This window comes from Aplysia californica, unplaced genomic scaffold (assembly GCF_000002075.1).
Source record: "Aplysia californica isolate F4 #8 unplaced genomic scaffold, AplCal3.0 scaffold00389, whole genome shotgun sequence".
In the NCBI taxonomy this organism is placed as follows: Eukaryota; Metazoa; Mollusca; class Gastropoda; order Aplysiida; family Aplysiidae; genus Aplysia; species Aplysia californica.
In genome coordinates, this window is record NW_004797659.1 from 569,068 (window position 1) to 582,315 (window position 13,248).

Sequence of the window (13,248 nt, forward strand, 5' to 3'; positions counted from 1 at the left end):
TCAATGTAATAAAAAATTAAAAAACTGTACCACGACTTTTTTCAGTGAGACAACTACAGATCAGTATTACAACTGCCACTTAGCATTATAATATAATAGCGTTACAATGACTTGAACTCAAAACTTTGTATAACAACAAAAAGTCAGTATTACAACAAAAACACAGTATTGCATCTGCAACTCAGTATAGGTTCTAACAACAATAACTTGGTATGGCAAATAAAACCCAATGATACATCTACAGCGCCAGCGGCCGAGTGGTTAGGGATCTCTGGGTTACAATAATGTCAATGCGGAAAGTCACTGGTTGTGTCCTTGAGAAAGAGATCTTGGTCGAAGCCACAAAAAAAAACAAAAAAAAAACTGGACGCTGTACTGTGGCCACCAGCAGTTGTGTGATTTGTATTCTCTGTATGGTGACTTGGTACGTTATCATATATGTGTTACTGACATAACGTATAATGTAATTTATGCCATGAGTTAGCTATTGTACCCAAATTTCTTTTTTGGGATCAATAAAAAAAGGTATATCATGTAATTATCAGTCCGTTGTAGAAAGCTACTGCTGTCCCCAGGACTAAATCACAAGATGATAGCGATATAAAGTGATATACATGAAGAATGATGGGCCAGTGAATCTATTTTTATAGCCACAGCAATGGCTCAGCAGTCAATTTTTTTTTCTTAAAGGAACTCAGAACTTAACTGACAAAAGAAAAAAGCTTTCATCCCAAAACCAAAGATAATACTGCTTTGGGGGGAATGGGGAGGGGGGTGGGGGGTGGAGACGAAATAAATCCCCGGAGCCCTTCAGATCATAAGGCGATGAACTGTACATGTCATAAGCCCCTGTGGACCCAATGAACATAATTCAAAAGGTGAGCTGCTTCAGCACTGCCTGTCAGGAGCGACCAGAGATGAGCGGGATACACCACGTCAGAAAGATGGAGGCATTTGATAAAAATGAAATAAACTTCGCAACACGGGCATTGAACTCACTTTCACTTCACATGCAATGATGAATAGCCTAACCCCTACACCACAGACACCTCACTACCTCTGAATTACAAAGTTCTATGTGACATATTTAACTGTCCTGAGTTACTTAGGCCAAGAGGCTAGAAACCAAATTTTCTATCTGCCCTATCAAAATCGTAAGATTATTCGGAGTTGTTATCAAGATATTCAAAGAATAGCATTTGAAAAAGCTTGACTGACATGTTGTGAAACTCAGAATTATTTACATCAAATTTCTCAAAACTAGGTATTGAGCAGATAGCACTTAGTAATTCTAAGGGGCCGACCAGCCATAAATAGTCTGTGGTTAGACAGACAAGCATTCCCTATCACTGAAAGCTAGAGGCTGCTACAGTATTGCAGACGACAAGGGTACATATCCAGTGAATATCCTAGCCCTACACATTAGCACTAACATACCAAAATGAAGAGAAACACAAAATCGAAGAACAGAATATAACAACATCTATGAGTATTTACATTCTTGTGAGGTCTACAACTTTTCAACAAAGTGCAAACTGCTGGGCATTCCTAAAGTACGTATACAGGCCACACTGGGTCAAAACATTATGTATATCTTTGGCATAACTTAATCAATCGCGTGCAATTTTATAGCGAAAAGCATGTGAACTGTAGGGATTTGTTTAGCCAGACTCTCAGCAGCTCAAAATGTCATCCTCCTCCAACAACATCGACACATTCCTGGAGCCAGAATTCTACACCTCCATACACATACCAGTACAAACACAAGAGCACAGGTTTCTATTAGCATCTTGATCAGTGCCCCTGAAAACTTGGTCCTTTAAGTTCTGAAATTTCACTGCAAAAACCTTTTCTTTTACAACACAAAGGGAAAATAAATGGTTTCCTTTAATTGTGAAAAGTTAAAAAAAAAAGACATTGCATAGCAAAATCGTTTTCTTTTACAACATAAAAAAGGAAAATAAAGTAGAATATTTAAAAAAGTTTCGGTTGAGAAGTTCAGTGATCTATTGTGCATCTACTTTTGGTACATCCTGTGCATTCAATACAAAATTTTTTAGACATAGAAAGACCTAGGAATGTGTGCTACACCGATTAAATATGACTACTGCCTAAAGAGGTTACGAACACAGTGCTGGAAAAAAATCAAGATGGAAAGACAAAACCGAATAATAGTAAAGATGTAGGACCTACATCTGGCTCCTTCCAACCTCATGTTTGTTGGAGGAAAGAGAAAACATTCCCATAATAATAGTCAATTTGTGTTGGAAAAAGACAAAATAGACAGAAGAAAAAAAACAGAAAAACAGGAAAGAAGTAGTACCTGCCCTGGAAACTCTAACCACAGAACTCCTTAATAACGCTTTAAAAAGTAGCAGCAAAAAAGGTGTTGGTGAGTAGGACTTCCAGCTGCCAGAAAAAAATGGAGAAGGGAGAACAAAGTTCAGCAGATTTTTTGTCTGAATGTTAACTGCTACCAGGTAGTTGAAAAATGAAACACACATGTCTTTTATTAATTAAAACAAATAAATCATTATCAACAAATGTGTCACGGCACAGTGGAATCAGGCGCTCGTCAATTTTTGGGCATATGGTGTTATTGGTATCATCTTAAAGGTTGTTCATTTGCCTTGCTTTCGATGAAAGAAATATCCGTTTATCTTGAATAAAAGTTGAGATATTCACAATTGAAGGAGGAGAGGTCGTCTGGTTTCTGAGGTAAAATTAGCGAGAAAATGGCCACCAAAGGTTGATGACTTCCATAGCTCAAGAGTCATTGGAAACTGCAAATTTGTATTTGTTGTGCCTTTAATCAACATTTTTCCATAAAATCCACACATAAAAGTGTTTTTGAATGGACATACAAGGTGATGAGCCAAAAAAAAAAAATTAGAAAAAAATTTCCAAACTGGACGAAACGTGTCGATTTCAAACTGGACGAAACTTGCCGATTTCTCGGATTTCATTATTTTGACGAGCGCCTGATTTCACAACGATGCCTCACAATTACAATATTGAACGGAAAACAAAACAAAAAAACAGAGAAAAACCACCAAGTTCAAAGAGGACACAGGTTGGTTGCGGAGAGGAAAAACATTTTCACATCTGTTGCTTTGCAAAACTGTAAATGAAGATCAGCTTGACTCAAAAACAAATCAGGTTACAGTCAAGTCAATGAAATGGGGAGGGGGGGGGGGGTGTGGAGTAACTAAAAAATCTGCAGTAAGGTTTGGCACTTGTGAATTCACTAGAATTTAAAAAAGTACCCCACCATTTAACACTATGCCCCCCTCGGGACGCCGATCGGTGACGGTAAGAAGCCGTCCATTTTCCTCATGGGACGCCGATCGGTGACGGTGTGATATAGCATGTACCTCACCTGTATCCTGGTCCATGGGGATAAGTGTTGTGTGCAGCGAGGGTGAAAAGTCTTAAAATTCTAGACTACATAGACCAGTGAAAGGCAAGAGACCATGTCACTGAAATGATTGAGTATAGTCATAAAACATACACGTCTTGCTGGTATATTATTGCATAAATCTCTGAGGATGGAGTAAGTAATAAATTGCTCCTTCTCAAAAAATATTTTTTAATGGTCAATAGGCATCTGAGTTCTTTTAACTTTACATTAAAAGCTACTTCCTTCCTCCTAAACATGGATCTCAGTGAAGAAACTAACTTACAATTTTTATAATACTTTTTTGTAAAGTGAGTATCAATGCACCAGGGCAAATTTCGTCACAGAAAGATGTTTTCAAAGACACACCATCATCAGACCATAAACATCAATTAATGGAGAAGCCGAGCTGAAAAATTACTGTGAGTGATCATAATTGCAACCATCTTTTCCCTGGAGCACATCAAAATGTCAGTGACACAAACAAATAAGAGTGGACCACACCACAAGACCCATTCCTTTCGTTTTGTAGTTTTAGCAAGGGTTTCACAGCACTGCCAACACAAAAAGGTCATAATGAGCGCCGAAAATTAGAAGTGACACTAGAATGTAACATACATGGAAAAGAGAAGAGATAAGAATGATAGATGTGTGGTAGGAAAGAATGAGCAAACCACACCAGAGCGCCCACCTTTGGCTTGTTTGGTCAAACATAGATGATGCCACATCCCACAACGACAATCATGTGTGCTTTCTTCACATGCCTGTCTCTAAAAACTTAAAGTATGAGCAACTGGAAAAAAAGCAGGACATAAAACTGACGGGAATGTAAACATATCAGAAGTCACAGCCCAAGATGAAGCAAAACACAATCTCCCATTAGTTGAAAACAAAGTGAGAGACCAGAGTGCGAGTTCACAGCTGTTTTTGAGTGACCAATCCAATAAGTCCGTACCTAATCAAATTACAACACTCTATCCAATTTCCGCACCAGGAAACATCCCCAAGGTCTAGTGTTTGTATCCCCACTTTCACATCCCCCCCCAACCACGCCACCTTTCACGAAATTCAATTACAGCAATAGTGAGATGCCTGTGGAACATGTAAATATCAAAATCGAGTAGGCCTACAGCCAATTTGTGGTTATCTCAAAGCAACAGGCCGGAATATCAGAAGACATTGTTGTACACAGGATTCATCAAAATTGGGCAGTTAGAGGCTACCTCACAAAAGGAATTGACAGAGAAAAACGTGGAATGTATCGAGTGAACAAGAATCTTCTCGCTCATCATGGCACATGTAACAGAGCCAAACAAACAAACAAACAATCCCGGCTTGTGGTTAGATAGAAGTATATCAATCGCAAAAAAAAAAATTGAAGTCAAATAACTAGTCATCAACAAGAGTAAAATGAACACTAGAAAAAAATCAAAATATTGCAACACTCGTAATATAAATACCTAAAATAGTCACAGCGGACTCGTATGCACATCCTCCGAACAAAATAGCAGATTCATATCTTTCAGTATTTTACAAACACGCATATTGACATAGTACATCTGGCAACAAGGACACACACAAAAGGTCAAATACACTCACATGATGTGTCTATAGACAGACACACACATGCAAGCACAGACGGACACACGCATGCATGCACACACGCACACACACACACACCGAAAAGTACCACAACCACATACACTCAATGTGCTTTCAGATACAGATCATAAAATCACAGTTACATACACTCACAGCATATACATCTACAGACATAAAATATAATCACAATCATAAGTCTACAAATAGAACATGTAATATCACTCAACAACATCAATGTACCTACTGTGCCACCTGAAAAGAATACAAAGCTAGAACAGCAGAATATAACAAAAGTATGACCACTGATAAAGCTATTAATAATACAAATTCTACAGGTAGCACCGCTACATATATCAAAACACCCTTTATACACCTTGGAATTATGAAACAACAATGTATCCAGTCAACAAGGCAATGGCCACAATATCAAACAATGGAATTGGAAACTCGCAAATTATGGACTTGGAGGCATAATGCTACATCCAATAAAGCAATAACCTATTTAAGAAACAAGAGGCTGGATCACTTACTGAAAAAAAAATTAGGTTTGTACTAAAAGCATAACATACAAGAAATTTCTTGAGGTGAAGTTTTTAATACACCTTTTTCGTGATCTAATAAGGTTTTTTAAAATTCAATATACTGCACCTCCCTTCTAACCAGATAGGGCCTTGATTACTATGAGGCAATAAGATATTCGATACGTGAAAAAAACTTTCTATGCAATGTATGACCTTCTGGCCAGAAAACATAGCGCATCAGGATAGATGAACAGCTTTCAGGAGACTCCTGTTTTCCTAATTATGAAAAAACAAAATCTGTTGCTTCTGGATGTGCTTGGAAAAAGCAGCAAGCATTCTAATAACTTTTTAAAAAATAAATCAGAGACCAAAAAATGTTCACCTTCTTCTTCTTTCTTCTCGTTCATGTCTTAGCAGACATCCCAGTCTCTAGAGCAAAGGCTGCAGTTTGCTACAGGTCCTCCAGCCCCCATACAGTTTTGAGTCAGTCTTTGCTCAGGGCTGGGCCAATATTTCCTTCTTCTAAGTACATCGAGTAGGCTTGTAGCACCTTCATTTTCTCAATCTTATTTTTTCAAATATCAGTACAATAACTGTAAAACGTTGCGGGGGATTTTCGTACTTGCCAATAACACACGTAAACTACCAATATACTATTTCAGTGAAGAAGAGTACATTAACACCTTAATGGCGAACAAGTGGTGAGGAATAGAAAAACTAGGGCAAAAAATAAAAACTATGTTGAAATTTGTGGCAAGTCAGTACGATCATAACCTATATTTAGCTAGAAACAGAGTATGACAATCGTAAAAACATAAAGGAGAAGACAAAGGAGTAGATCAACAGACCCCACCAAAATGGTTATCAAATTCCCACAGGAAGAAAAAAAAAAAGAAAGTGGACCATGGGAAAATGGCATCCTCGAACCACCCACAGCTCATCAAATATAACTTGTAGGAATAAACAATATGCCTCACAACCAGTGAAAATATCAACATCACCTTCAGGTAAATAGTGTGAAACCCAGCCAGGGAGCTTGACCAAAAAGAGAATCTCCCACCAGCCAGCCACTGGTGGCACAGCACAATACCCCAAGGTTTTAAATATACCCCCTCCCCTCTCCCCCAACCTCAAAGATGCTCTTCCAACACAGTGGCAAGAACAGGAAGGCATCAGCAAACAAGTGCACCACACATCACAACTGGTCCCTCTACGACATTATCAGGAAACCCTCACGAATCCTATCTCCAGGCAGGCGTTTCTGTCTGTCTGGGTGAACTTGTCCATGTAGCGGCAGGCACTGTTGTCATGGCGATGAAAGATGCGGTAGTGCTGCTGGTACAGAAGGCTGAGAAGTTCCAGCATGTGGACGTAGCGCTCACGGGGCGGTTCTTTGTCATGCTGGGGAGGACAGAAGGGTTGACGGTGAGCTTTTCACTTGAATCATTCCTTATCATTTGCTTTAAAATGCTCCTTACATGATCTGTAGTCGCTTGACAAAGGGAAATTATAATAAGAAAAACAGCAGAAGGGGGGGGGGGGGTGAGAAAATAAGCAGGACCTACCAGTGGCACCTTCCAAGTACCCGCTAAAATTCTTCTGTGTATCATGTGACAAGTTACAGATATAACATATCAACATGGTGTATCAGCCAAAGATAGTGTCAGAATGTTAGTGTTCTAGCGCCTATAAAATGGCAACTTGAACAGTATGCTTCCAAGGAAGTCGAGATTGTTTCAGAATGCTATTAGGTCTGCTGGGGTAATAATACAGATTGTAAAGCGTATAGAGCTCGCTGTTGAGCGGGAATTTGTGCTATACAAATGCTACCTATTATCATTATTACTACTTGACACAATAATATGGGCACAAATACATTTCAGTGGTGTATCACTAGACGCAAAACAAATAAAAATTATTTCTTTGTGGCTTATCATTTGACACATAGCTGATTTGTGGTATACAACTTGACACATAATACGTATTATTTTTTTCCCCCTTTTTTATGTATCATTTGACACACAACAGACATTATACATATCTGTGCTATGATACATAACAGACGTAACAGATTAACCCTTTGAGCCCTAGTCATTGGTAGACTGGTGACGCGTAAAATTGTCCATATGCCAAGCCACCTGTACAGCGGTGAGCGAGACCCTATCCCCGACCTGGCCCACCTCAGACAGAATGCGCACGGAAAACCGTGTTTACTACACCGGAAAATATTTATTATTTAAGACCTTTCTAAATTAGATGCTGGTAATGACAAAGACTACCCTGAGTGGCATATGGAATGTGATTCTGACATTGATATGCATGAAGGTGCGAATCGCTCAGGAGCTCAGGCAGAGAGGCACAGTAGCCTCAGGAGGTCAGGGTTTACAGGGATAATGCAGTCTGTAGATTCTAGTTGGACACCACAGACTGACCTGGTCGGGGTTATACTTGGAGCAACCATCACACTGGTGTAGCTCAATGAGTAACTGACCCACATTGCGGAGGCTGTCAGAGGTCAGGAGGTCGGGCAGTACCTCCCACTCCCATTCCTCTATGTCCATCTTCACGATGTGGATTGTGCTCTGAGGAGGAAAATGTCAATTTGGAATTTTTTTTAATTTGGTAATCAGGACAAAGGAGGATGCAACTGGAAAGCCCTCTATTTCTTTACCATACCTCTGTCATCTTTGTTTTTCTGTCTTCTGTTTTCTTTGTCCCTTGTGCTGAATGGTTGTTACTGTGTTGACGTAGAGAAAACTAATTATTTCTAGCTCAGACTTTTTAAAATTTTTAATGAAAAACTAACTGCTACTTTTGGTAGCACTCAACATATTGTTCTCTCTGTAAAGAACGTAAATAATTGCAAACATTTTACACTACCATTGACACAAATTACTTTTTGAGTGAATAATAAGAGAAGTGTGCGTGCCAAGGGGCATAATTAAATATTCCATTTGTATTCAGGACTGTAAGTTCCTTTACCTTGATGTGCTTGAGACTGGCCCGAATAGTATCAAAGCGAGACATGACCCAACCGTTCGGCAGCGTGCGATCTGAGTCAGCCAGACCCTGCTGGTAAAAAAATGAGTTCTCGCCACGTCTCTTGTTGCCCATTTTCATGCTGCCAGAATAAAAAAAAGAATTAACCTTTAGTTCAGTTTTAGTGCAAAGAAAAAACATAGAATGATAGATATGTCATTTAGTGCTTGGAAAGAATAAGATAAGACACACATACTGACAGACAGTCAGACACACACAACTGAAAGAAAGGAAAGAAGTAGGACTTACTAGAAGCGTCCTCCAACTACCAGCAGTCAACATTTGTATTTCTTCCATTTTGCTGCAGTTAAAAAATAATCCAAGTGGAATAGAAAATGTCAAAAGGATTTCCCTGAGCCTGTTTTTGCTCAAATTAAAGAATTCACATGAAAATAACACATTTGTCAGTTTGTTCTTGTTGAAGGTTAACATTTAGAGTAAAGAGACCCACATCAACAAAAGAGTAATTGAGACTACGTTAAACGGACGAGCAAAAGGGGACATAAAAGAAACAGGACCCATCAATGGCACCCCCAACCATCCATAGTAAACCATCCACCAAACAACAAAAAACACACAACCACCCTCCCCCCTCATAAATCTGATCTACTACATACTAAACTCATAATTTTAGTTTAGTTTAGTAAAGAGTTTTACGGCACTTGCAACACAATAAGGTCACATAAGTGCCGAAGATTAGAGGTGTTACAAGAGAGTAACAACAAAAGTAAAAAAGAAGGAGGAAAGATAAGGACGATAGATGTTTAAGAGGAAAGAAGGAGCAAACCTAACCAGAGCACCCGCCAACCACCCACAACGCATAATTTAGAATGGAAAACATTGCAACCAGGCAAATAACAAGGTTCCCTTTCCAACGACTCAAGACATGACACACTGATGACACATACCTTGGATCAAAAGAATAAACTTTGCACCCATAATTCTTCACCACAGCATCATCAAAACTGAAGTCATCGCCGACTCTGTCAAAGGAAAAGGACAAATTGCTTTATCTGACCATATGGACATGTTACAGGATACAGTCTGGTTCAGTTTGAGTAACAAAAAAAATACAACAATGGTCAGTTCATACTTTGAAAAAGCAAGATAAATAGAGACAAATAAGCAACATAGCTACTAAAGAAAAAAAAATCCATTGATGCCCACATATAATATGCAGCGGCTTTTAAAAAATCCACAAACACAATTCAAATTATAGGCCTTTTATCAGCAGAAGGGCAAGGTCGATAAAAACAACAAATCTGCAGAAGGGAACAACTCTGACCATTAGAGGTCACAGGCCTGTCAATAGTTAAGTTGCTAATTATTTTGTTGTGGCTGATAAAATTGAGGTCAGTCAGTGAGTATAGTATAGACAGAGGGTAAGGGATATATCTTTTTTTTAAATAAACGCTGTAACTCTGGAGAGCCTTCAGTTTTAGAAGCCTTGTAATAAAGGGTTTTCAGATGGTCTTTTGTTGCTGCCATTCTGCAATGGGGAATGATGTTTATATTTCATTTCCATATGACATCCTGTTACCTCCAAGCCACCCCCCCCCCCTCCCACTACAAAAATGTAAGTTATATTGCTTTTCGAAAACGCTCTCATTATGTTTTTCAAGCTGTAAAGATATGATTCCAGTTCTCACAACAAACACGTTGGTAGAAATTGTAGTTAAGTTAATTATTTTTCAGTTATTAAAAACGTAAAAATAATTCATAACACGTAACCATGTCTTCCCCTCGATCTTTTACCCTGTGGGTTCCAATCTAGCATAACAACGAAAGTGTTAGATTGGAACCCACAGGGTAAAAGATCAAGGAGAAGACCACGTGGAACCAGGAGAAGAGTAACGGAAATGGATGTACAGAAAAGTGGGAAGATGTGGAATGACATCAAGTGACTAGCCCACGATAGGGAAAGGAGGAAAGTGTTGGTTCGTGGCCTATATCCTGATCCAAGGTGAGAAAAGCAATGATGATGACGAACCATCCAAACTAAGTAAAGAGGACAACACCCTAAATCCAAAAAGGATACTCCGCGAGGTGGGTGAGTATGTGTGCTATGTGCCTTCTGGACTCCATATTAGGGCATATCCCATGACCAGTATAAATGACTTCTCCTAAAAGGAAAATACTTGTAAACAGGCAAAAAAAATTATAGATGAGGCCCTGCCTCATCCCCACCCCACTTCACACTCATACAAAAGCACAAACACCTACTTCATAACACCCTGATGGCCGGCCCCAAACAAAAGAGAAAAAAAGCCAAGCACTGAAAATCCCTTTTCAAAACCAAATTGAACTGAACATCCCAGTCTTGTTAACCTGTGATGCGGACAACAATATGCACACTGGTTTCAAGGTGCATTCTACTGACCTTTACTCCCCCACCCCCCCCCCCATTAGGGCTGGGCAATGAGTCGCTTTAGCAAAATCCGGATAATAAGTTAGTTCACCTCTTCGGCAAATAATATGTTTTGAACCGCTTCGGCAAATGGGTTAGAACCACTTCGACAAACGGGTTAACGGGTTAGTATCACTTCAACAAATGGGTGCACCCCCACTTCGGCAAACGGGTCAGGAAAGAGAGTTGACAGTCTGAATTCGGATAATGTTTCTTAGACAATTATCCGATTAACGGATAGTTTATCCGGATTTTGCCCACCTCTACCCCCCCCCCCCCCCTGTTGGCATGATCATCCTGAAGTAATAACCACTACAGCACTCAAACACAAGTAAACTTACCCAAACGAGTAGACAACACAGGGTGGCTTGGGCACATGTGGCTTATCCCCACACACATCCCAGCCGCCATCTGTCACCTTTCCTACTCTGTGGATCTCTTCACACTTCACTTGGATCACGCTCAAGTATCTGGAACACAGAACATTGTAAAGCACAAACAGTCAGTGAGAGTGCAGCAGCATTTTGTTTTAACTCTAGTAAGTCTTGTGTTTTACGGCACTTGCAACACAATAAGGTCAAATAAGTGCCGAAGATTAGAGGTTTTTTTAGTACAGGTTTTACAGTGCTCGCAACTGCATAAGGTCATATGAGCGCCAGATGATTAGAGGTGCTACAAGAGAGTAACAAACATAAAAAAGAAGAAGGGGAGATAAGGACGATAAATGTTTGATAGGAAAGAAGAAGCAGACCACACCAGAGCACCCACCAACCACCCACGCAGCATTTCGGGGGAGCGGGGGAAGAAATTAATGAGTTGTAATTTACAACAGCTCAACACAACAACAGTCACTGTTCTCAAGAGGACAAGAACCTTTCTGAAAAAAAATTGTTTGAGAATCAGATAACAGATAAACCCCACATATGCACCCGCAAATTATCAAAATATAGCAAAACCTGCTCTAACTGCCACCTGTCCAAGACAATCACCTGTACAGAAGACCACTTCTCACCTTGCATTTTCTCTATATTATGATGACACTGTCTAACATTCTAACATGTCCCCATGTCCTCCTGTCTTGGACAATTTTTAAAGTAAAAAGTCTGTTCTGACAAACAGCAACGCATCTGCTTTCCAGCCCCCCACCCCCCCTCCTTTTTTCCTCTTTCAACATATACCTTTCCAATATCTCTTCCTCATTACATGAACATCTCCTCTCATGCTTTCCTCCAATCCCTCCCTTGTTCATTTGCTGCCCCCTCTCCCCTTCTTTCAATCCATCCCTCCCTCCCTCCTCTCCCTCCGTCCCAGTTTCATTTTTTATGAGACATCTAAACATCTGACTGTTTAGGCCTACAACAGCATCATTGAGACTCCAGGACTCGAACCCCTCACCTGTGGTAAAGAGCCGACAGCTCAGCATGCGTCATCGCATGTAGCACTGTGTTATTGGGGATGAGAACAGGCTTCAAACCGTCTGCCAACACAGCCTGGGCACAAGGGAAGCAAAAGTAAAGTGAATGAGATCATTTTTGCAAGTTTACTATTTCACATCTTAAATAAACAAAATAAGTTCCGCAACAAGGGGCCCAATGACTCAAAATGTCTGGTGTTTACCTGTCTACCCGTGGGTACGGAGTTCATGCCCCGTCAGTGTGGGGTTTTTTTCTTCTCATTTTCTACACTCCCTGATCCTAGTAGGTAGAATCATGCATTTAGCCTTCTGGGGAGAGGACAAAAATTTTCAGAGGTCCCGAAAGTGGAAGTTTCCATAAAGGTCTTTTCGGTTGTGCACATGAGTTCGACATCTGAGTGGGGAAGTTATATTTTAACAAAAACCTCCGTCAGTCTTTTGGGAGATGGTATCCAGTTCTGCTTGGTTGGCCCTGCCAGGCAGGGGTGAAGCAGTACGCCTCCTACATGCTTAATCATGTTGATTTTCGTGTAAACAGTATCTAAAAATTAAAAACAACTAAAGAATAAATCCATAAAAGACAGCTGACGCCACAGTTCAAAAGACATTTCATAATTACTCACCTTAGCAGCATCACTGGAGAGACCTTGAGATCTTTGCCCATCTGGTGACAGGCAGAGAAAAAAACAACTTCAAATATTTTTAAAAAATCAATGGCCTTTCAAAGACTGAATGTAGGCCTCCAGTTTAACACTCACACATTCTCTCTCTCTCCCTCCCTCCTGTCCTCTCTCTCTCTCTCTCCCTCTCTCTGTCCGTCCGTCCCTCTCTCTCTCTCTCTCTCTCTGTCTCTGTCTGTCTCTCTCTG

The 13,248-nt window shown here is 40.0% G+C and overlaps 1 protein-coding gene across 2 annotated transcripts in view; it reads right to left on the reverse strand.

The window, feature by feature from the left end:
• Positions 1 to 5,922: 5,922 nt before the first annotated feature.
• The window catches only part of LOC101854266 (methyltransferase-like protein 24), a 20,887-nt gene continuing 13,561 nt past the window's right edge, over positions 5,923 to 13,248 (reverse strand). For both annotated transcript variants that reach the window (XM_005103792.3, XM_013085589.2), the window contains exons 4-10: positions 13,004 to 13,044; positions 12,362 to 12,456; positions 11,308 to 11,436; positions 9,468 to 9,542; positions 8,503 to 8,641; positions 7,953 to 8,102; positions 5,923 to 6,921 (exon numbers count right to left, since the gene is read on the reverse strand). In XM_005103792.3, the coding sequence (XP_005103849.1) occupies positions 6,742 to 6,921; positions 7,953 to 8,102; positions 8,503 to 8,641; positions 9,468 to 9,542; positions 11,308 to 11,436; positions 12,362 to 12,456; positions 13,004 to 13,044 (809 nt within the window). In that variant the 3' untranslated portion in view covers positions 5,923 to 6,741. The remainder of the gene's footprint in view (positions 6,922 to 7,952; positions 8,103 to 8,502; positions 8,642 to 9,467; positions 9,543 to 11,307; positions 11,437 to 12,361; positions 12,457 to 13,003; positions 13,045 to 13,248) is intronic.